Source organism: Dama dama, chromosome 33 (genome assembly GCF_033118175.1).
Source record: "Dama dama isolate Ldn47 chromosome 33, ASM3311817v1, whole genome shotgun sequence".
Lineage (NCBI taxonomy): Eukaryota > Metazoa > Chordata > Mammalia > Artiodactyla > Cervidae > Dama > Dama dama.
Window position 1 is genome coordinate 56,970,972 of NC_083713.1, and position 26,070 is coordinate 56,997,041.

General features: G+C 35.8%; 1 protein-coding gene across 1 annotated transcript in view; it reads left to right on the forward strand.

Moving 5' to 3' along the window:
• The window catches only part of LRP1B (LDL receptor related protein 1B), a 1,867,078-nt gene that overhangs the window by 701,977 nt on the left and 1,139,031 nt on the right, over positions 1-26,070 (forward strand). The window contains exons 4-5 of the mRNA XM_061135390.1: positions 15,388-15,507; positions 19,657-19,785. Coding sequence (XP_060991373.1) covers positions 15,388-15,507; positions 19,657-19,785 — 249 coding nt within the window. The remainder of the gene's footprint in view (positions 1-15,387; positions 15,508-19,656; positions 19,786-26,070) is intronic.

Here is a 26,070-nt window from a genome sequence, read left to right on the forward strand (position 1 = left end):
AAATGTCATTGGAATTAAAAAAAAAAGTTTGCTCAGAAATCAGAGCCTAAAGTGGCTAAATTTCTAGAAATGATTCTCTTGACGACCCAAAATAAGCAGTTTTCCATCCCGTTTTAGTGAATGAGTTGGTATGATTAGAATTCTTTTTCTGAGTAAACTTGCTACTTGCTGTATCTATAGCATAAAACAGGAAAAATCTCAGCATTAATGCAGTACATTTTCAGCTGAGGGCATGCTGTCTCTGACTGAGTAGCCACTTCCTAGGAACAACTCTGCAGTATAGAATGAAGAGTAAAATAGTCTTAAACAGATAGCTGCATTTATGATACAAAGTAAATGTGTTTCAGTATGTAATCAGTTTATTAAATTACTAGTCATCCATGTCCATAAGAGAGAATAATATACATGTATCAAAAAGGACAAGGATATTTATGTGTGTTGAGTGCATATGCATATAACACATATATTATTATTTTTTAAAGTATACAATCTGTTTCAAACATGAGACTCAGCCCACAGAATATCTCCTCAAACAACCTACTTGGCCTGCAATTTCCACCCTGTAGTAAAATACATAAAATATCTAGAAAATTTTTATTTTTCCTTTTGAAAGAATTGTAAATCCTTAGGAGATATTCTCATGCAAATTGAAAGTTATTGTTTTTGTCCTATTTAAAAAAATATAAAGAATGGATACTGTTGGATTTGGGGTAGAACTTTTTTCTTAATTTTTTTTTTTTTTAACATAAAGGACTGTCTTCTTTAAAAATAGAGACAGTTTTACTTTTTTTTTTTTTTTTAAATCACTTTAGTGCCTTGGCTAAGACCTCCAGTTCATTATTGAATGTAAGTATTTTATGAATTGTTCCTGATATTTGGGCAAAATAATTCAGTCTGGGTAAAGAACTTCTGTTTTGCTAAGAGTATTTTTGCCTTTTTTTTTATATATCATAAATTGGTATTGTTTTTTGTTAAAGGCTTTAGGAATCTGTTGAAATAATCATGTTTTTCCCTCTTAGTATACTGTTACGTTGACTTGTGCTAATAAAATTTCAAATCTTAGACCTGCCACAAGGAACCTCACCTAGTCATGATGTGTTATTCTTTCATATATTCCTACACTTGCATTATTAAGAATTTTGCATCAATGTTCATAAGAAATATTGTGCTACAGCTTTTTTTTAAAAATATGTTTGTATGATTTTGGAATTAGGGTAATTCTGGTGTCATATAAAATTAGCTCGAAAGCATTTTCTTCTTCTTTTCTAGAAATGTTTATATAGAATTAATAAATGCTCAGTAGCACATTCAGTGCAGCCATCTCCATCTAGTGTTTTATTTGTAGGAATATTTTTAATTTTAAATTCAATTCCTTTAATAAATATAAGAATATTCAGATTATCCATTTCTTCTTGAGTGCACTTTGACAGTTTGTGTTTTTCAAGGAACTTGTCTCTTTCATCTGTGTTGTCAAATTTAAAGCAAAATTGTAAGGAACTGCCAAAATGGTTTCCACCATTGGGTCTCCTGTTCCACAAATATAATGTATATGAACGTTTACTTGGGGCTCTAGGAGTTTTTTTCCCCCATGAGTTTCCAGCATACAGATCTTGCCTATATTGTTCAATTAATATCTATGTGTTTTGTACTTTGTATTATATGTAATATTTTTTATTTCAATTTCCAGTTTTATACCTCTAGCATTTAGAAATATGATTAATTTTTGTATACTGACTTATTATATCTTATGGCCTTGTTAAAGTCACAAAAAGACACAAATTACAAATATCAGCAAAGAGAGGATATCACTACAGATTCCACAGCTTTAAGAAAATAATTAGAGAATACTTCAAAAAATCAGGATATCAGTTTTTCCCAGTCTATAGATTAAATATAATTCCGATTAAAATCCTAGGATTTCACAAAAACTGATTCTAAAATTTATATGGAAATGCAAAGGACCTAGAATACCTAAAGCAGTTCTGGAAAACAAAAATAAAGTATGAGGATTTCTGCTACAGGACTTCAAATTTGCTATGTCAAACCAGTGTGATATAAATTGATGAAACATGAGAGTATAGAAATACATCCACAAATGTGTCGTCAAATATATGTAGTCAGATACCTATTTCTTAAGTGCAAAGATAATTTAATGAAGAATAGTAACATTTCAAAATTTAATGCAAAAAATAAAAGCAAAAACATAAAAAACTTTGATTCACATCTTATACTATATGTGAAAAGTAATCCAAAATGGACCACAAATCTCAAACTATAAAGTTTTTAGAAGACAACAAGGGAGAGGTTGACTTAGGTAAAGATTTGACACTGAAAGCATGATTCAAAAAGAAAATATTGAGAAATAGGACTTCACCAAAGTTAAAAATGTTTTCTTTGCAAGTTTATTATTTGAAAAACGTTAGGAAGAATGAAAAGAGAAGCTACAGACCAGGAGAAAATATTTACAAATCAAGTGACTCATAATGGACTCGTATCTAAAATATACATCTGTATGTATGTGTGTGTGCATATGTGTACATACATATATACACACACATAATAAAATATGGGCAAAAGAATGAATAGACATTCACCAAAGATATGAGTGGCAAATAAGCACATGAAAAGATGTTGAATATCATTAGTCATTAGGAAATGCAAATTAAAACCACAATTAATACTATTACATATCTATCAGTGTCTAAAGAAATTAAAATAAAAACCTGATAATAAGTGCCAGGTAGAAGCCTAGAGAATCCCATAGACAGAGGAGCCTGTGGGCTGCTGTCCATAGGGTCACACAGAGTTGGACATGACTGATGCAACTTAGCATGCATGCATGCATTGGAGAAGGCAATGGCTACCCACCCCAGTGTTCTTGCCTGGAGAATCCTATGGACAGAGGGAGCCTGGTGGGCTGCCGTCTATGGGGTCGCACAGAGTTGGACACGACTGAAGCGACTTAGCAGCAGCAGCAGCAGAAGTCCAAGTAACTGGAAGAGTCATATATTTGTTTTGGGAATACAAAGCAATGCAGCCACGTTAGAAAATATTTTGATAATTTTTTATGTAAAGTGAAACATCCTTTTATATAAGCCAGCAACACCAAGTTTACCAAAAGAAGTGATATATATTTACACAAAAATTAAATGTTATAGCAACTTTATTCTTAAGAAACCAAAACTAGAAACAACTCAAACGTCCATCACATGTGAAATGGATATACAAAATAAGGTACATTCCTACCGTGGAATGTGAAAGTCACTTAGTCGTGTTCGCCTCTTAGTGACCCCATGAACTATAAGTCCATGGAATTCTCTTTACCGCTTCCCTGGTAGCTTAGCTGGTGAAAAATCTGCCTGCAATGTAGGATACCCTCGTTCAATCCCTGGGTCAGGAAGATCCCCTGGAGAAGGGAAAGGCTCCCTACTCCAGTATTCTGACCTGGAGAATTCTATGGACTGTATAGTCCATGGGGTCACAAAGAATCAGACACAACTGAGCAATTTTCACTTTCATTCAGCAATAAAGAAGACAGAATTACCAATAAAATAACATGATGTATCTCAAATATATTATGCTCAGTAAAGATGCTACAGACTGAATTATTCCATTTATATGACATGCTGGAGAAAGCACAACTTTTGAGACAGAAAACAGATCAATTATTTCCAAACTCTGGCATTGGAGAAATGGGCTGATTACAGAAGAATATAGAATAATATTTGGGAATAATAGTCCTGTTCTATATTTTAATAATGGCATTGGTTACAGAACTATATGCACTTGTAAAAACTCACAGATCTGCACACTAAAATGAATGAGTTTTACTGTTTGTAAATTGTTGTTTAGTTGCTAAGTCATGACTCTTTTGCAACCCCATGGACTGTAGCCAGCCAGGCTTCTGGGATTTCCCAGTCAAGAATACTGGAGCAGGTGGCCATTTCCTCCTCTAGGGATCGTCCTAACCCAGCGGTTGAACCCATGTTTCCTGCATCATGGGGTGGATTCTTACTACTCAACCACAAGGGAGGCACATGTAAATATACCATAACACATACGGAACAAAAAACCTTAAAAAGAATGGCCATACAAGCAGCTTATGCAGCTCAATACCACAAAAATAAATGACCCAATCAAAAAATGGGTCAAAGAACTAAACAGACATTTCTCCACAGAAGACATCAGATGGCTAACAAACACATGAAAAGATGCTCAAAACATCACTCATTATCAGAGAAATGCAAATCAAAACCACAATGAAGTACCATCTCACACCAGTCAGAATGGCTGCTCTCAAAAAGTCTACAAATGACAAATGCTGGAGAGTGTGTGGAGAAAAGAGAACCCTCTTACACTGTTGATGGGAATGCAAACTAGTACAGCCACTATGGAGAACAGTGTGGAGATTCCTTAAAAAACTGGAAATAGAACTGCCATATGACCCAGGAATCCCACTACTGGGTATACACATAGAGGAAATCAGAATTGAAAGAAACACATGTACCCCAATATTCATTGCAGCACTGTTTACAATAGCTGGGACATGGAAGCAACCCAGATGTCCATCAGCAGACGAATGGGTAACAAAGCTGTGGTACATATACACAATGGAATATTACTCAGCTATTAAAAAAGAATGCATTTAAATCAGTTCTAATGAGGTGGATGAAACTGGAGTCTATACAGAGTGGAGTAAGTCAGAAAGAAAAGCACCAATACGGTATACTAACACATATATATGGAATTTAGAAAAAGAGTAGTGATGACCCTATATGTGAGACAGCAAAAGAGACACAGATGTAAAGAAGAGACTTTTGGACTCTGGGAGAGGGCGAGGGTGGGATGATTTGAGAGAATAGCAGTGAAACATGTATATTACCATATGTGAAATAGATCACCAGTCCAGGTTTGATGCATGAGACAGGGTGCTCAGGGCTGGTGCACTGGGATGACCCCGAGGGATGGGATGGGGAGGGAGATGGGAGGGGGTTCAGGATGGAGAACACATGTACAGCCATGTCTGAATCATGTCAATGTATGGCAAAAACCACTGCAATATTGTAAAGTAATTAGCCTCCAATTAAAATAAATAAATTAATTAATTAAAAAAAAAAGAATTGCCATAATGTTATATCTTTCTATATGGGAATATACTGAAAACTTGAAACCAGGATGGTGAGCTTGTACTAGGCAAAGAACTCTGAAGGAATCCACCATAGCAGTCATAAGCAGCAGCCTAATCTCTATTAAGCTCAGTTCAGCTCAGTTCAGTTGCTCAGTCGTGTCTGACTCTTTGCGACCCCATGAATCGCAGTACGCCAGGCCTCCCTGTCCATCACCAACTCCCGGGGTTTACTCAAACTCATGCCCATTGCGTCGGTGATGCCATCCAGCCATCTCATCCTCTGTAGTCCCCTTCTCCTCCTGCCCCCAATCCCTCCCAGCATCAGGGTCTTTTCCAATGAGTCAACTCTTTGCATGAAGTGGCCAGAGTACTGGAGTTTCAGCTTCAGCATCAGTCCTTCCAATGAACACCCAGGATTGGTCTCCTTTAGGATGGACTGGTTGGATCTCCTTGCAGTCCAAGGGACTCTCAAGAGCCCCAACACCCTTGGTCTTCTCCAACATCATAGTTCAAAAGCATCAATTTTTCGGTGCTCAGCTTTCTTCACAGTCCAACTCTCACATCCATACATGACCACTGGAAAAACCATAGCCTTGACTAGACAGACATTTGTTGGCAAAAGTAATATCTCTGCTTTTTAATATGCTATCTAGGTTGATCATAACTTTCCTTCCAAGGAGTAAGTGTCTTTTAATTTCATGGCTGCAATCACCATCTGAGGTGATTTTGGAGCCCCAAAAAATAAAGTCTGACACTGTTTCCACTGTTTCCCCATCTATTTGCCATGAAGTGATGGGACCAGATGCCATGATCTTAGTTTTCTGAATGTTGAGCTTTAAGCCAACTTTTTCACTCTCCTCTTTCACTTTCATCAAGAGGCTTTTTAGTTCCTCTTCACTTTCTGCCATAAGGGTGGTGTCATCTGCAGGTTATTGGTATTTCACCGGGCAATCTTGATTCCAGCTTCTGCTTCTTCCAGCCCAGCGTTTCCCATGATGTACTCTGCATATAAGTTAAATAAGCAAGGTGACAATAGTAAACCAGTTCAAATTGCATTTTACCAGAGTAAGGAAACAGGTTAGAGGTTGAAATATGTGACACAAATTATCACCATTCTATGTATGTCAGGCATTTGTCCTGCTGACAACAGGGACTGTGTGGTATGATAAGTAGCTAGGTCAGCTTTTCAATTTCCAAGTACAAAAGTGAGTGAAATATTGATTTTATAAAGGTACTACATGGGAAAATAAATTATTTCTCATTACTATGATTATCATTGTGGGTTAAAATGCATTTCTGTATAAGCTAAACTCTAGAAGAAACTTGATTATTAAAATTGAGAATGAAATTTTACCCCATTTTATAAATAATATCTCAGATGGCTTATATGTTGAAAAAATGCCTATAATTTTTGTATCTTCAAAGAGTTTATAGAAGTTGTCTTTTTTTTCTCAAGAAGGAACATATAACCTAGAAGCACATGAACCCAGCTCTGTTCTAACTATCTGACCAAGTCCAATGCATGATCAATGTGAATTGTTTGATTATAGTTCATAAAGGCAGTCAGCATAATCCATTGATGACATGGTGGCTATACATACAGGATTGGACATAGTGGTTCTCTGGTTTATAGGTATTTACATAAACAAAACAAATGAGGGAATAAATCTCTAAAAGTAATAACTTGCCAACATCTGCTTACCAACTTCTAATAACCTTTCTCTACTGATGCTTTTACTCTGAGACAGGTTAGCAAAATTTATTTGTATGTGTTTCCAAAATCATAAACCTGTGCACATTTGTGGAAATGTGATCTAAATCCCAGTGATGTTAAAAAGCTCAAAAATAGACTGTGCAGACTAGCATAAGTATTTGGTGAAAATTGCATGTCTGGATTGTTGATTGGTTAATGCTTACATAGCAAATTAGATGTGGATATACATTGTTTCAGAGAATAATATTCATATTTTACAGAAACCAATTAGGCAGTATAGAAAAATTTTTGTTTTCTGCAGTGTTTCTCTGTGAGTTGGAGACTTTTCATTCAGGGAACGATTTCAGGAGAATTTCCAAGAAAAAAAAAGAAGGAAAAAAAGATCTCCAAAAGATACAGAAGTGATTTAAGGGCAAAACTAGTACTATTTTATGTGACACCCAAAATAAAAGAGCAAAAGAGAAAAATCTATCTATTGTAAAATGAAACATTGTTTCACATTCTTTGAAGAACATAGAAATTATGACTAGAATTTTGATGACAGGTATTCTGTTGTACTGAAGAGATGATTATGCTTGAGTGATAAAATGATAATAAAGATAACAATGATCATTTAAAGAGTTCCTATGAGGCAGGCCATATTTTAAGAATTGTCCTCATTTAAGCTTCACAATACCCTATGAGGTAGTTTCTATTATTTTCCCATGTAAAAGATAAGAAACAGGTATAGAGAGCTTATGTCATTTGCCCATTATCATTGTATTAATGTAACAACCCTGCTAACTCAGACATTTAATGCAACAAAAATCCAAATTTTCACTGATATCACAATCCATTTGGGTTATCAGTAGATGCTTCCCATGTGTACTGTTTTAAGTTTTGGGTCTCTGCCATTCCAGGGTCCTACCAGTTATCTGCTGGATTCTCTGCATCCATAGGGTGGACAAGTCAAGAGACAGTAAAAGATTGTCAAAATAGTTTAGGGGCCAGGTTAGGAAGTAGCACAAACTAATTTTGTACATGTTGCATCATCTAGAATCCAGATATATGGTTCCAACCTAACAACAAGTCAACTAGGAAATCTCATCTTTTTATTTGTCCAGAAGGAGAGAAACAGGATTGGTGAACATTAGGTATTATTTGCCACATTGTGCGCTCTATTGCTCAGTTGTGTCTGACTCTATGTGACTCCAAGTAGCCCACCAGGCTTGTCTGTCCATGGGATTTCTCAGACAAGAACACTAGAGTGGGTTGCCATTTCCTCCTCCAGGGGCTTCCTGACCCAGGGATTGAACCCTCATCTCTTGCATCTCCTGCATTAGCAGGTGGATTCTTTACCACTTATCGCCTTCTGGGGTGCCATATTTGCCATACTAGCATAGCCTGAAATTAATTAAACCAAGGTTAGAGCTTCAGTCCTTTGGCTCCAGAGTCCAAGGCTGTGGATGTGATATGATACCACACAGAGAAGAAAAGAAAAAAAGAGTAGTAAAAGAGATATGAGATTTAATATAAATTGTCTATCCTTCTATATTCCTCTTACCTTTTTTTTAGTAATACAAATTCAGAAGTCTATTTCTTGAATCTATTTTTAAGTTAAAGAATAATAGTAGCATTGATATATATATAGTACTATGTGTAAAATAGATAGCGGGAAGCTGCTGTAGAGCCGAGGGGGTTCACCTTAGTGCTCTGTGATGACCTGGATGGGTAGGATGAGGGGAACGGAGGCAGGCTCAAGAGGAAGCGGATAATTGTATACATGTAGCTAATTCACCTCATTTACAGCAGAAACTAACACAGCATTATGAAGTAATTATACTCCAATTAAAAAATAATAATGACTTAGACGCTTATATACTCAAGGCTATCTACTGATTGTCAACTGTTAATATGTATTTTATACATAAAATATACTCACATTTTATAATATTCTCCTATACAGTTTTGAAAAAAAAAAAAAAACACAAAAACGTTTCTTTAAGTCACAGTATATAGTGTGTCCTTGTTGGGAAGTCCTCATTATTTGCATTAGATTGAATTTCTATATAGTAGCCCCTCTCATTTAATTAAAAAGATACTTTTCTTTTATGATAGCACTAAGAAATACAGATAAGATACCATGTTTCCGTATCTGTGTTCTGATTTGCATGTTTCATTCCTTTAGATACTACTGATCTTTCTACTTGAGTCTAAGATTCAAACCAATGATAATCTTGCATGAACCAATGACTATGCTTCATTTGAAGCACTTTATGAAGATTGATGATCCAAGCACAAAATTTCTGTTCTACTCAAATAAGCTTTCTAACAAAATTAATCTGATGCACTTTTAATTATGTACATAATCATTACAGTGTTGAATGTAATTAAGCATAAATGGTAAGCAGTTCAAATAGATAGCATTACAATAATTAGTATTGCTTTCACAGAGCCAAGCCAAATATTAAATTTTAGTTTTTCATATTGTTAGCTCTTCATAGTTCTTCACAATCTGTTAGAATAGTCAATATTTACATTTCATCTGATATAAAACACTGCTTAATTGTTTCCCTATCATCATTCTATACATACAGAAGTTCTCATGCAGGAAAATTTCAATAAACAAAAAGCTAAGCTGCCCTTGTCTCCTTTGCTATTTTTAACCATCAGACTCCTACCTAATACTCAAAATCATGTGTGAGGTTTGATCTTTCATAAGCATTTTAACCCATTTTCTCTTATTTCTTCTCAGTTCTCCCCATCACTGCCATCATGTTGGTAACCTTGTAGCATGTATTGTCCTCTTCATACTCTAGGGGTTTCAAGATTGGAGAGAACAGAAAGATGGAAATAATAATCTATCGATGTTTTACTTTGAAATGAAACAGGGTAAAGAAAGAGTTGAGCTAAAGGGTTACATGGAAATCAATGTATTTAAAGCAAAGAGTTAATGTGCCTGTCCTCAGGTACAGATTAAATAAATTAGGTCATACCCTTACCTTCATGCTCTTTGTCCTATAAAATGCTGGCATTTTCTATGAGAAACTGTCCCTCTTTTTGTCTCAACCCCTTACTTCATGTATCTCTGTCCCCTCTGCTCCACTGAAACCCATTTTAAAGGCCTTAGTTGATCACATTAGGAAACCCAGTGCAGTTTTCAGACCTTATCCAAGTTCAGTTCAGTCGCTCAGTCATGTCCAACTCTTTGTGACCCCATGGACTGAAGCATGCCAGGCTTCCCAGTCCATCACCAACTCCCAGAGCTTACTCAGACTCACATCCATCGAGTCAGTGATGCCATCCAACAATGTCTTCTGTTGTCCCCTACTCTTCCCACCTTCAATCTTTCCCAGCATCAGGGTCTTTTCAAATGAGTCAGTTCTATGCATCACGTGGCCAAAGCATAGGAGTTTCAGCTTTAGCACCAGTCCTTCCAATGAATATTCAGGACTGATTTTCTTGACTGGTTTAATCTCCTTGCAGTCCAAGGGATGCTCAAGAGTCTTATCCAACACCACAGTTCAAAAGCATCAATTCTTTGGCACTCAGTTTTCTTCATAGTTCAACTCTCACATTCATACATGACTACTGGAAAAAATTAGCTTGGAATCGATGGACCTTTATTGGCAAAGTAATGTCTCTGTTTTTTAATATGTTGTCTAGTTTTGTCATAATATTTCTTCCAAGGAGTAAGCATCTTTTAACTTCATGGCTGCAATCACCATCTGCAGTGATTTTGGAGCCCAAAAAGATAAAGTCTGTCACTGTTTCGACTGTTGCTCCATCTATTTGCCATGACATGATGGGACCAGATGCCATGATCTTAGTTTTCTGAATGTTGAGTTTTAAGCCAACTTTTCCACTCTCCTCTTTCACTTTCATCAAGAGGCTCTTTAATTCTTTGCTTTCTGCCATAACGGTGGTGTCATCTGCATATCTGAGGTTACTGATATTTCTCCCAGCAATCTTGATTCCAGCTTGTGCTTCATCCAACTGGCATTTCATGATGTACTCTGCATATATATATATATATGTATATATATATATATATCCAAGTATATGTCTCAAAAAATTAATGTTTATTGCTCTACTTCCCTGGACTGTTCTTCTTTAGGTTTTATGAAGCTTTCTAGTTCCTTCACCTATATATTTAATTAATTCTCACTTTTCTTCTTTGACATGTAAAAATTTGCCTTTCACATGTAAAAATTCTCTAGGTTTGATTTATATCATAAATATTATTTTTTTAAAGGTATGACTATTTTCTCTTTGGACTTCAATTACCAATTATAGCTATGACTTCCAACTTTCTATTTCTACTTCAGACTTTTCTTCTCAGACTCAAATTCTCAAGTCTCCCCTAGAATATTTTTTGTCAACATTTTAAGCCAAACAGTCAAAAGCAAACTTGGTATTTCTCCTTAACTTCCAGTCCTTCTGTTATTCTTAATTCACTTTATTAGTGCTATTAACTCAGTGTTATTACGCCTTCACCAAGTTTTGGCCATCCATTTATCTAAACATTCATACTCCCAATTTCTAGCCTTTTAGATAGCTTTTCTTTCTTCACTGGATCTTTTATTCATCATTCTCCTACTTTCAAACAATACAAGTTAGGGTAATATCACTTCTGCCTCAACTATTGCTGCCTCCTACTATTGAAACAGAAAATTCTACTTAATCGAAAAATTAATCTAGTTCTATACTACTAATAATAATGGTTCCAGTCCCATTCCCTACCACATCAAATACTATGTTTTAGCCATACAGGCTTATTTATCATTATATTTATCTCATATGCTTTTATTAAAAAAAAGAACAGATTCTCATATTGTCTACTTTATCTGGAGTACATGCTGATAATTTTGTCTACTGAATTCATCTTTTAAATTTTAGTTTAAATTTCACTTCTTTCACAACCCATTTTTCCAGATGCCTACCTCCATTTCCTATATTCTTCCCTTTCCAGTTAGTGTCACTTGTATTTTTATTTAGAATATGTGTTGTTCTGATGTGAATTATAGCTGTCATTTACATTGTTGTGCTTTCCATCTCACCCCACCTCACTTTGACACTCATGTTGTAATTCATTAATTTGTCTAAAGCAGTTTTGCATCTGTGAAACCACAGCAGATGTCCTTAGCATTGATAAGATGTTTCTTGTTGAACTAAAACAAGCATATATAGTAGAAGCAATTTTAGACTGATTCCACCAATATCAAACAAGATTTGACAACTCAATTACCTAATTTAAAGATGTAAATTAACTATCTTTAGAACCTAGTTTAATTTAATGGACTAGAAATGATGTCTGAGAGTGTTAATCCTCATCCTCAAGTTAAGATGTTTTATTGATTTATTGGTTCATTCATCCTATACAAATTATAAAACACTTCTTATATCTAGCACACTACTGAACCTAGAATGACAAAACAAACAAACAAAAATAACCAACAACCATGGTTTCAACTACAACCAGACTGTACAGTGGGATTTAGAGGCATTTTGAGAGCATAATCTTTGTTTATAGTCAACTTGACCTTGATTTGAAGTTTTGTTTTGAATACCATCACCATCATATATTTACTGTATAATATTAAATTAGTTATCAACCATAAGTTTCCTCATCTGAAAACTTTAAATTACAATAATATCTATATTTTTGACTGGTATGGGGTTTCAAAGAGATTTCATGTTTAAAAAACTTGATATATGTGAGTGTATGTATATACATGCATATATTTAGATTTATAATTTATAGCTATAAATGCTGGTGGAGGAAACCAAAATGTAAATAATTGCCATACAAAACAAAAATGTTATAATTTCTAAAGATCCATTTATTCTATCGGTTTCCCTGGTAGCTCAGACGGTAAAGAATCAATCTGCACTGTGGGAGACCTGGGTTTGATCCCTGGGATAGGAAGATCCCGTGGAGAAGGGAATGACTACCCACTCCAGTATTCTTGCCTGGAAAATCTCCAGGCAGGCTGGAGCCAGAGGAGCCAGGCTCCTCTGTCCATGTGGACACAAAGACTTGGACACAACTGAGCAGCTAAACACAACACATTTATTCTGTATTTTTATTAATAACATTTTACAGACCAAATGACTGGTCTTTGCACATTATGTCAATATGAATGTTTATATTAGCATATAATTAACATTTACCCCAATTTCAAACCTACAAATCAGATGTAATTGCTTCATGTGTTAGTTGAATTTATATAAAGGAAGCAGAAATTGCTCCAGGTATCTCAAAGGAATATAGTTTCCCTTGTGTCTCAGCTGGTAAAGAATCCACCTGCAATGCGGAAGGCCTGGGTTTGATCCCTGGTTGGGAAGATCCCCTGGAGAAAGGAAAGGATACCCACTCCAGTATTATGGCCTGGAGAATTCCATGGACTGTGAAGTCTATGGGGTCGCAAAGAGTTGGACATAACTGAGTGACTTTCACTTTTACTTTCATCTCAAAGGTAAATAGATTTGAAATCTTAATTGTAATCATAGCAGTGAAAATCAGAAATAAAAGAGGGCACAAGTTAAAGCTTTCAAGTTATGGGATTGGAGTTATGTTCCAGTTAGAGGGGAAGCTGTGATAATTGATGAATTTACTAGTAGCATACTTCTAGGCAAGAGAAAAGGAGCCAGATTTCTACCCTGGGGCACTACAGCCTTAAGAAGTTGAGAAGAAAATGTGGAACTGTAAAAAAGAGGCTATGAAATAGGAAAGCCAGGCTTCCTGGAAGCAAAGTGATGACTGTGCATAGGGAGGAGTAGTTAAGAGTGTGAAATGATGCTCGTCGGTCAAGTCAGTTGAGGATTGAGAAAAGGCCATTGTACTTATCAATATCAAGGTCATCGAAGACTTATGTATGAGCACTTTCTAGAGCAATGGAGATAAAATCTTGATGGAGTGGGCTTAAGATCAAAGCAAAGAGGAAGGAGAGGCACTGAGTATGGATTATTTTATACATTTTTGTTATAAAGTGGAACAGAGAAATTGGGCAACAGTGACTAGTAGAGGAAGTGAGATCAAGCTTTTTTTGTTTTTAATAAAATTATGTTTGACACTGGAAATGAGTTAATACAAAGGTCAGAAAACATTCTGTAAAGGGATATAATGAATATTAATATTTTAGATTTGAGAGGCCAAGGACTCAACTAAGGCAACTAGTTGAGCTCTGTTTGTAAAAGCAGCCATAGGCAATGTGTAAACAAATGGCTGTGATTATGTTCCAGTGAATTTAATTGACAAAAAGAGATGGAGGCTTTAGTTTGATCTAATATAAATTTTAAAAAATGATTATGAGAGGAAGTTGAGAAAAACTGAACTGATCCCTGATTAAGTGAAAGGGGCAGGGATTTGTGCACAGGAATTGTGGTTGGAGCTTTAATTATGAGTTGAACCAGATTTGAAAAGCAAGAAAGACAATGTGAAGCATAAATCTGTGGAAATTTTCTGTTGATAGCTTCGTTTTTCTCAGGAAAATAGGAAACAAGATCATCATTTGCAGGTGACCATTAAGAAGGAGCTTTAAATCTTTAAGAAGTGATGCTGCATAAAATAGTTGTATAAAAGTTGAAAAGCAATGGGGCTAAGACAATACTAAAGATAATTAATTTTTAGTAAAATAGCAAATTTCCAGGTTTGAATGTTCTAGCTATTCTTTTACACGTTGGAGTTTCCATGTATTTTTATCCAAATTTATAATATTTCTGAAACAACAGCTAAGTCTGTGGCAGATATTTATTTTGAATCATTTAACTTTAAAACCTTATTTTTCTCCCTATTGGGGAAAGAAAAAAAAGAAATTGCCACAATCCATTAATATCCCTTTTTCAGACATCACAGTCAGTCATAAATTCTATCCATATACATTTTCTAGTTTAGCAAATCTTATTGATGTTAGAAATTATTTGTGCAATGAGCATGCCTCTGCCATTTCATCTCTGTTTCATGCATTTATCATATTGAATCATAATTTGCTCTAAGGTTTTGTTAACTTTGGTTCCAATGACGTATTTGTTCTGAAAAGGTTTAGATATAATGAAATATGTTATGTCCAGTGTTTAATATTTTGCCACCAATGAAAGATAAATTATTGAAATGGAATATACTCACACTGATTGCTCTGAAGGTTATACATGGATTACTAAATCAAAACAAGGCTACAAAAGATAGAAAATCAATGGATATGTCAGATAGGAAAGGCATAAGTGGTGAAATCAACCACTGAGTTGACATTTTTCCTCTTGAAATAATTCAATTTACCAGAATTTGAAAGGATTTGTGACTTTGAACGTATGTAATAAGGAGGAAAGTGAAAGACTGAACAGATTGATCTGAAATTTTATTGACAGTACTTCAAACAAATGCAATACAGAAAATTTTAGGGGGAATCAATATTGTTTGTTTTGTAAACCAGTACAGAAACTTTCTAGGAAATCTATCAAAGCTTTATTATTACAGTGTGTACTGTGTAAATATTAACATTTAATTTAAATAGTATACATGTGTGCATAGTTATAAAGACAAAATATCTTTGTTTTTCCTCCACAGAACTGTTGCCCAGTTGCCAGCAGTTGAATTGTCAGCATAAATGTGCGGTGGTCAGAAATAGTACAGTGTGCTACTGTGAGGATGGATTTGAAATAAAAGAAGATGGAAGAAGTTGTAAAGGTAACTATGACATGTTATTCAATTCCATTTTATTTTAACAGAGATTTAGTAAAATCTCTGAAATTTAATAAAATATCTTTGCACACTTACCATGTGTTCCACGTAGTATTTATGTTCACTTTTGTTTGTTTTTTTGAGAGTTAAAAGTTGGCTCGTCCCTCAAAACCACATATAGAAACATTAGATAAGTCTTTATAAAGTCAATTCTCTTTTTTTTTTTTGAGTTATAGTCAATTAACAATATTGTTCAGATTTCTGCTATACAGTAAAGTGGCTCAGTTATACATGTATATAGATTATTTTATATATTCTTTTCCATTATGGTTTATCACAGGATCTTGAATGTAATTCCCTATGCTATACAGCAGGGCCTTTTTATTTATCCATTCTAAATGTAATACTTTGCATCTACCAAGCCCAAACTCCCGCTCCATCTGTTTCCCTCTGCCCCTATCCTTTAGCAACCACAAATTTATTCTTTATGTGTGTGAGTGTGTTTCAGTTTTCTAGATAAGTTCATTTGTGCCATATTTTATATTCCTCATACAATGATATAAATTTTCAATTCATATTGCAGTAATGTCAAACATTAGACATATCAACATGGGGTATGTTTTAGTCATTAAAACTTTGAATTTAATTACTTTAACCTCAATATTTTATACCTGTTTTGTAGTTACAGTGTAGTAATCTGTTATTAACCAATTTAGGTTAATAGTAGTCATGTAATGTTCTTTCAACTTTTGCATTAGTAATACCGGTGACTGATATTTGACCAATAGCAATAATAATGAAATAAGGAAATCAGTCCTGAATATGCATTGGAAGGACTGATGCTGAAGCTGAAGCTTCAATACTTTGACCATCTGATATGAAGAACTGACTCATTAGAAAAGATCTTGATGCTGGGAAAGACTGAAATCAGGAGGAGAAGGGGGCAGTGGAGGATGAGATGGTTGGATGGCTTCACCGACTCAATGGACATGAGTTTGAGCAAGCTCTGGGAGTTGGTGATGGACAGGGAAGCCTGAGGTGCTACAGTCCATGGAGTTGCAAAGAGTCGGACATGACTGGGAAACTGAACTGGGTACTAATTAACATAAAATATTTATATTTTTATATTTTAATTTTTGCCTTCATGAATATTGTACACCAAATATTTAGTTCCCAAAATGACTCTACACAGCCATATTGAACTATTTTAGGTTATTTCTCCATTCTATAGAACTCTATATTTATATATTTAAGTATGTGTGTGTATGTGTATCCACAATATAAAAACTTATTTTATATGGTATATAAAATCTATATAAGGAAAACATGGAATATAGAATCTATGTATAAAAATGAAGAATATCTAGATTGTCAGCAATACATATATAGAATATTTTCCGAAGAAATTGGTGCTTTGCTCATTACTTTACAACTCTGCTTTAATATTTTAACTTTTACCTTAAAAACAGAATCTTAAAATTAGAAAAATCCTCAGAGAATATTTTTTAAAATCCTCATGACAAAATGACAAAAGTGAGACCCAGAAAAATTAAGTGATTTACTTAAGTCTTTTTAGTAAAATGCTTTGGAACTAAAATGCAGATCTCCAGAGCCCAGATATTCTTATCCTAGAGGCTCATTGCTTCAATTTAAATGTTCCTTGACTACTCAGGAATTTTTTTGCTTTTCCTTAGTAAACTCCTTTCTTTGCTTGGGGTCAGAGGATGGGATTGAGAGTTCTGTCCTCTGATCACTTGTTTGGTCTTTCTGATGACCAGTCCCATTCTAAGATTATCTATGGTCCCACTCTGAGTTACCTCATTAGTTTAGATTTGAGAGTATTTCAGAAGGCCTCATTATAATTAACAGAAGCTACTTTGTATAACTCAGAAGATTACAAGGGTTAGAAACTCTGCCAGAAACTGAGAACAAAGACCAAATAGATATTTTTATTATACCCAGGCAGTTTAATCCAGGTAACACTCTTCACAGGAGGTTCATGGATTTCTCTCTTGCCTGCCTTTTTAATATCGCTATCTTGCAGGATTTTTCTATACCTGTTTTCTGACTTACCCTTTCTCTTTGTGGGATCAAGTCTCTGCTATTTTCTAAACTCTATTATCCATATGCTATTGATTCTCTGAAACTCAAACACCAATCTCACCTTGTATTATTTACTGGTCCCATATTTCCAACTACTTATTAACATTTACTCAAGGATACTCTGCAGACATCTCACATTAAACACATCCAAATCAAATTTACTATTTCCTCCCATGATATCCTCTAGTGTGTGAGTGCATGCTCAGTAATGTCTGTCTCTTTGCCATCCCATGGACAGTAACCTGCCAGGCTCCTCTGTCCACGAAATTCTCCGAGTAAGAATACTGGAGTGGGTTGCCATTTCCTTCTCCAGGGGATCTTCCCGACCCAGGGATTGGACCTGAGTCTCCTACATTGGCAGGTGGATTTTTTACTCTGAGCAACCAGAGACACCATGGTATCCCTTAAAGTGAAGTGAAGTGAAGTCGCTCAGTCGTGTCCGACTCTTTGTGACCCCATGGACTGTAGCATACCAGGCTCCTCCATCCATGGGATTCTCCAGGCAAGAATACTAGAGTGGGTTGCCATTTCCTTCTCCATGGGATCTTCCCGACCCAGGGATCAAACCCCGGTCTCCCGCATTGCAGGCAGACGCTTTAACCTCTGAGCCACCTCAAATCTATATTTCTTATAAATTAAACCACCATTCACTTATCAACATATCTAGTCTTCATATGTTGTCTTTTTTATTTCTTAAAACATTTGAGTCTATTCCTACTTTTCCATTGTTACTGCCACTATAGTTCAAATATGACTTCTAAACACAATTTGTTATATGAAATTAGCACATGGGTAATTTTCCAGGATTCTTTCTCTATATTCATTAATCCATTTTTCATAGGACTTTATTTAGTTTTAAAATACAAGGTAGATATAAAACTCCTATAATTAATGTTTCCCCAATGCCTATACTGTTATAGCACTTCAGCATGCAAATAATTTCATTATCTCATCCCCAGACTGTTTTCCCAATTTTACCTCTTACTATTTCCCTATATTTACCCTTATTCCACTTGACTACTTACACTTGTTTGAAATCCCTACTGTGTCATCCCAATGATTTTTCACATGCTGTTTTCTTTAACTGCAATACCTCTTTCCATATGATCCATTTTTATTTAGTCTGAGGAAATCTAAATCATCCTTTAATCTCAGCTCAGTATGAAGCCTTCACTTAACATCCTCCCTTCAATTCCAAGCAGGTTCATTTACCTCTCTCTGTTTCTTTCATAGCTAGAATACCTTTATTATGAGGAAATGCATAGCAATGAGATTCTTATTTCACTGGACTTGTTTCACCTAGATGTTGAAACCATGTTTTATCAGTTTTAGTTTCTTAAGGGATTAGAATAGTGCTTGGTATACAAGACAGGCTGAATACACATTTGTCTAAATTATTAACTGACAGATTTTTTAAAATTTTAATTTGTCTGGTTGGTGAACAATCATTAGGTACCTGCTGCTAATAGAGGTTTAGACAAGTGCTGGAGGAAAAAAGTATTGGGAGTGGAAGGAATGAAGAAATAGGAGAAGGACCATAGATATTAAAATAAAAAATAAGATAAATTTTTTCTTTTGATGAATATTTAAGTTTCCTTCTTTTGATTTAGTGAAGGTGGTTTACATATCTTGGCCCAGAACTTTCATTTAATGTGTTCATTGCAAATTATGTTTCCAGACTAGTTCTTTGTTAAAATACTGAAAAAGCCAGATTTATAAACACTGGAACTCTTGAGCAAATATTCATCAGAGTGCATGTAATGCCTTTGTACAAATAGCCAAGGACTTTTAGCCTGGCCATCAAAAATGCAAACAAATTCTCCTTTAAAGTAAATGACTTTATTTTAAGCTTGATCTTGTCTGTAACTCTTAAAATAATAATGAATTTTATGTTCAGATTCTGTGGTTTGAAAAGATATGTTGGAGTTGGCTCTTTCTTTTAAAAAAAAAAATAGCCTATTTCCAAAGTTTGGGAAAAAAAATATATTCTTCAGGGGGAAAAAAGTACCCAACAATAAATCTCCTTAGAAATGATGCCAATTTTCCTTTTAGATCAAGATGAATGTGCTATTTATGGTACATGCAGCCAGTCCTGCATAAATACGTATGGATCCTACGCTTGCAGTTGTGTGGAAGGCTACATATTGCAGCCAGACAATAGATCCTGCAAAGCCAAAAATGGTAAGTTATCTATTTTTTGTCCTTCCAGAATTAATTCCCTGTTTGTAGTTCCTTTTCATTAGAAATATCGTAAAGCAATATGACTTTGAAGAAATAGATTTTTCCTTCATTTTAATTCACTGATCCATACTTACAAACTCAGAGCTGTTCTTTTAGTTGTCACTGATCACTACAAAACTCCTTGCATTACAGGAAGTTTTATAATGAGCAAAAAAACCTGTTCAAAGGAAATGGGTTAATTGATTTGAATTACCCTTCTCTCTCCTGGACTATATGATAGATTCCTAAATGGTTTCTGTGGTTTACTGCTTCCCTCTAAAATTCATGTATCACATAATAAAGTTATCTGCTAAAATATAAACCAGACCACACCTTTATTTTGCTTAAAATCACCCAATAATTTCACTTATGTTGAGAATAAAACCCAACTTCTCACAGGACCACTAAAGGCTAATGATCTGGTACCATTTAATTTTCATCTCATCTACTACTTCTTTTATCTCACACCAGAGAGCCTGGTTTCCTTATCCTTCAGCCATTCTCTCTTTCCTCTCTTTTCATTTGTTGTTTGATCTGCCTACAATGCGAAGACCTGACTCATTTGAAAAGACCCTGATGCTGGGAAAGAGTGAGGGCAGGAGAAGAAGGGGATGACAGAGGATGAGATGGTTGGATGGCATCACCGACTCAATGGACATGGGTTTGGGTGAACTCCGGGAGTTGGTGATGGACAGGGAGGCCTGGCGTGCTGTGGTTTCATGGGGTCGCAAAGAGTCGGACACGACTGAGCAACTGAACTGAACTGAACTGCCTACAATGCTTTTCCCTAAGATAGTCACATTCTTATCATTCAAGTCTTAGCTAAAATGTCAACACTCAGAATGACCTCTGACCATTCTATTTAAGGGTGTGTACTCTCTCCAACACTATCTTATTTCCTTATTTCCAACTGTGCTTATTTATTCGTGCCTATTCTATAGCAGTATGACTTTTCAGTTTTATTTTCTTTATAGCACTACCATTTGAAATTAACTTATTTATGTACTTGTTTATCATTGGGTTTACCCAGAACAATGTAAGCATTATGAGAGTACAGAACTTGTCAGTTTTGTTTGCTGTTACTTACTCAGTTCTGGAAATTGCCTTGGACATGTAAGTGTTCAGTGTGTATTTATGGGAAGAAGGGAGGAAGGAAGAAAGGAAAAATAATTAATTGTTCTTTCTAATTAAGATTACTAAAACGAGTGTTGTCCTCTTAAGTGTTTTTATTTCATGTTTCAAAACTGCCTTCCCTTTATCTTTTACATTCATATAAAGCCTACCTTTTCTACACGGTGTTCAGTCTAAGTAAACCCTAAGTATTGTTGGTTTGCTAATGAGGTATTCTGGTGATGTTAGGCTAACACTGTTTTGTGTGTGTGTGTGTGTGTGTGCATGAAATGAATTAGCTTGGAGACAATATATGAAAAGATTATACATGGTATTCCATCTGGCATCTTCTAACTTCCTCCAAATTAGGTTTCACCTCATGCATTTTCAAATTATGATGTTTTGATAAATTAATCAATGCCCCCCCACTCCCTTTTATTAGCAACTGGGAAATTAGACATGGTACTGGGTTCCCTTTGCTGAAACTAAATTGAACTGAGCATTGGATTTGCTCTCCAAGCTATTGCTGCTTTCCTTTATATCATAACCTTATGTTGCAATTTCAACTATTTCTTTGAGATAGTATGCTTAATGATTTACAAAACATATTTTTACAGAAAATTACCAAGAAAGGAACTCTTTTACTTCTTAGTTTATTTATTTCAATTGTTGACTTGGTTTATGAGGCCCTATTTATTTTCAGGTGTAATCCTTCAGAAAAAAATAGGTCAAGTTATATGTTACTCTTTTTTTCCACCACTGAGAGTTCTGATTTAGTATATTGACAAATGAAAGAAGTAGAAGGCTTTTTTGTTTACTGATCCACATAATATTTCTGTGAATACACAGGCAGAATGTTGTGTGATAAACCCTATTCAAAGCAGGATGTTCTTTCTTTCTACATGGACAGGTTTCTGACAAAAAGAAACATAACCAAAGAGGGCTGGCACATGATATTAATAATGCATCAAGGAGATTTGATGACTCTACCATCGATGATGGAATATACAAATGCCTTCACTTCTAGGTGGTTGGCTTGAAGATAATGTTGGAGTATATAATTAGAACACTACACAGTTTTCATGGGAATGTTCCTGTGGTTTGTAATTGGGGAAGAATGAGTAACATAGTAAATGAGTACAGGTCTATAACATATACTGACTAGTTCTAAAGGTCACATGGATATTTAAACAATGCATTTGTATAATTAAAAAGAAAGGCAAGGGTGGGATGATTTGAGAGAATAGCATTGAAACATGTATATTACCATATGTGAAATAGATCACCAGTCCAAGTTCAATGCATGAAACAGGGCACTCAAAGTGCCCTGGGCACCCAGTGCACTGGGACAACCTGAAGGATGGGATGGGAAGGAAGTGGGAGGGGACTTCAAATGGGGGACACTTGTACACGCATGGCTGATTCATGTCAGTGTATGGCTGCTGCTGCTGCTGCTAAGTCGCTTCAGTCGTGTCCAACTCTGTGCGACCCCATAGACGGCAGCCCACCGGGCTCCCCCATCCCTGGGATTCTCCAGGCAAGAACACTGGAGTGGGTGGCCATTTCCTTCTCCAATGCATGAAAGTGAAAAGTGAAAGTGAACTCGCTCAGTCGTGTCCGACTCTTAGAGACCCCATGGACTGCAGCCTACCAGGCTCCTCTGTCCATGGGATTTTTCAGGCAAGAGTACTGGAGTGGGGTGCCATTGCCTTCTCTGCAATGTATGGCAAAACCCACTAAATATAGTAGAGTAATTCACCTCCAATTTAAACAAATTAATTAATAAAAAAAAATCAAACCCAAAGACTACAGTAGGTAGCTAGAATTGCACACAAAAGGAAAGTTCTGCAAAGACCTTACTAGATAATAGAAGGGAAAGCAAAATGTCTGAGCATAAGTGGCACTTTATGTGAAGGCAGAGTGGCAGAGTCAGCGGGTTGGGAACCTACTATTAAGGTGGTGAACTAGCTTAGCACAAAATAAAATCATGATCGCTCCCCAACTAGTCACCCCCAAAGCTTGCCTGTGGAACATTATTTTCAATATAATATTTGATAGTAAGAAGGAAAATTAAGTTAATTGATTGTCCCTCTTTTGTAATATAATGACCAAATCCAAGTAAAATTCAAAATCCCTTTTAAGAAATGCTTCTAATAGGAGGGGACATTTTAGTCTGTATGGCAGATGGAAGAGAAGATTAATATGAGGCAGGAGGCCTTATCATGCCTGATAATCCATGCAGTACAGACAAAATTTTTTCTACACTTAGTAAGATTGACCTGGTTACTGCAATATAGAATCAAGTGTTTCAAAGTTGAGAGAAACTTCAAAGGTAACCTAGTCCAAGTATCTGTGTGATACCAAAATAGGTAATTTCCAAATCAAAGAAAGTCTGCAATCTATGTTAAAAAAAAAAAAACACCTTTAACTATGCATACTTGATATTACTAGGTAGGAGGAGGCATGCTAGAATGTGAATGTCATAATGAATTGTTCATAACTTTAGAATGGACAAACATTAAAAACTAGTAACTGTCAGGCATCTATAGGTATTCAGTAAGACATCCTGTATATTTTTTTATATTTTTTAAGTCAATTATAATAATGAAATCAGCTCTCAACATGAAATATTTTTCTTTGTTTATTCTGTTTTCTTTTTAAAATTTAACTTTCTTTTAACTTAGGCTAATTTTGTTGTAGAATTATGTGTTAAATGTGGGCCCCCTTGGTTGATAGTGGGCCCATGCAGAACCTATGAGAGTGAAAATAATAGTTAAGGGTGTTTAATTTATGAACTACTGGCAATTTTGAATGAACTGATGAGATCAGTCTCCTCTAACTGGACTTTTCAATGTCCTCACCGCTTGCTGAAGACAAGTACTTACCTCAGCATTCAGTTCTGTGGTCCCTGTAGGACTTTACTGATTACACTAAAGTAGCAGAAAAATAAAAGAGCACTAAATAATTCTGTGTTCATCAGGGTAGAGGCACTGCCTTAAATGGTACCATGTGGGAGACGGAGCATACCTCTTTGCCATAGTGGAACCAGAGTAGAGAGAAAAGTGAGCCCATTAAGTAACCTTGGGGTTCTGTTACAACTTATGCTTTGGTATTCACTGACTTGGGTGAGGGTAAGGAGAGACTTTTTAGGCAGGAACTCTTAGTTATTGCTCAGACAGTAAAGACTCTGCCCACAATGCAGGAGACCAGAGTTCGATCCCCGGGTCAGGAACATCCCTGGGAGAACAGAATGGCCACCCAGTCAAATATTCTTGCCTGAAAAATTCCATAGACAGAGGAATCTGGTGGGCTACAGTCCATGAGGTTGCAAAGAATAGGACACAACTGAACAACTAACACTTTGTTAGAAAGACAAATTAAAATACCTGTATAACCCATAGGAGCACACCTCCAAAGAGTGTTAGAAATTGTTTCCATAGCACTTGCTTTCTTCAAATCCCTTAGGATTATGCAGTGGAAGTGACAGATAGATTCAAGGGATTAGATCTGATAGACAGAGTGCCTGAAGAACTGTGGACATTGTACAGGAGGCAGGGATCAAGACCATACCTAAGAAAAAGAAATGCAAAGAAGCCAAATGGTTGTCTGAGGAGGCCTTACAAATAGCTGTGAATAGAAGAGAAGCAGAAGCAAGGACAAAAGGAAAGATATTCCCATTTGAATGCAGAGTTCCAAAGAATAGCAAGGAGAGATAAGAAAGCCTTCCTCAGAGATCAATGCAAAGAAATAGAGGAAAACAATAGAATGAGAAAGTCTAGAGATCTCTTCAAGAAAATTAGAGATACCAAGGGAATATTTCATTCAAAGTTGGGCACAATAAAGGACAGAAATGGCATGGACCTAACAGAAGTAGAAGATATTAGGAAGAGGTGGCAAGAATACACAGAAGAACTATACAAAAAGATCTTCATGACACAGATAATCATGATGGTGTGATCACTCACACTCACCTAGAGCCAGACATCCTGGAATGCGAAGAAAAGTGGGCCTTAGGAATCATGACTATGAACAAAGCTAGTGGAGGTGATGGAATTCCAGTTGAGCTATTTCAAATCCTGAAAGATGATGTTGTGAAAGTGTTGCACTCAATATGCCAGGAAATCTGGACAACTCAGCAGTGGTCACAGAATTGGAAAAAGTCAGTTACCATTCCAATCCCACAGAAAAGCAATGCCAAAGAATGCTTAAAACTACTGCACAATTGCACTCATTTCACACGCTAGTAAAGTAATGCTCAAAATTCTCCAAGCCAGGCTTCAACAGCACGTGAACTATGAACTTACAGTTGTTCAAGCTGAATTTAGAAAAGGCAGAGAAACCAGAGATTGAATTGCCAACATCCGATGGATTATCAAAAAAGCAAGAGAGTTCCAGAAAAATATCTACTTCTGCTTTATTGACTATGCCAAAGCCTTTGACTGTGTGGACCACAACAAATTGGAAAATTCTTCAAGAGATAAGACTACCAGACCACCTGACCTGCCTCTTGAGAAATCTGTATGCTGGTCAGGAAGCAACAGTTAGAACTGGACATGGAACAACAGACTGGTTCCAAATCAGGAAAGGAGTATGTTAAGGCTGTATATTGTCACCCTGTTTATTTAACTTATATGCAGAGTACTCATAAGAAATGCAGGGCTGGAGGAAGTACAAGCTGGAATCAAGATTGCTGGGAGGAATATCAATAACCTCAGATATGCAGATGACACCACCCTTATGGCAGAAAGCAAAGAAGAACTAAAGACCCTCTTGATGAAAGTGAAAGGAGAGTGAAAAAGTTGGCTTAAAGCTCAACATTGAGAAAACTAAGATCATGGCATCTGGTCCCATCACTTCACGGCAGACAGATGCAGAAACAATGGAAACAGTGATAGACTTTATTTTGGGGAGCTCCAAAATCACTGCAGATGATGACTGCAGCCATGAAGTTAAAAGATGCTTACTTCTTGGAAGAAAAGTTATGACCAACCTAGACAGCATATTAAAAAGCAGAGACATTTAGTTTCTCAATAAAGGTCCATCTAGTCCAAGCTATAGTTTTTCCAGTAGTCATGTATGGATGTGAGAATTGGAATATAAAGAAAACTGAGCACCAAAGAATTGATGCTTTTGAAC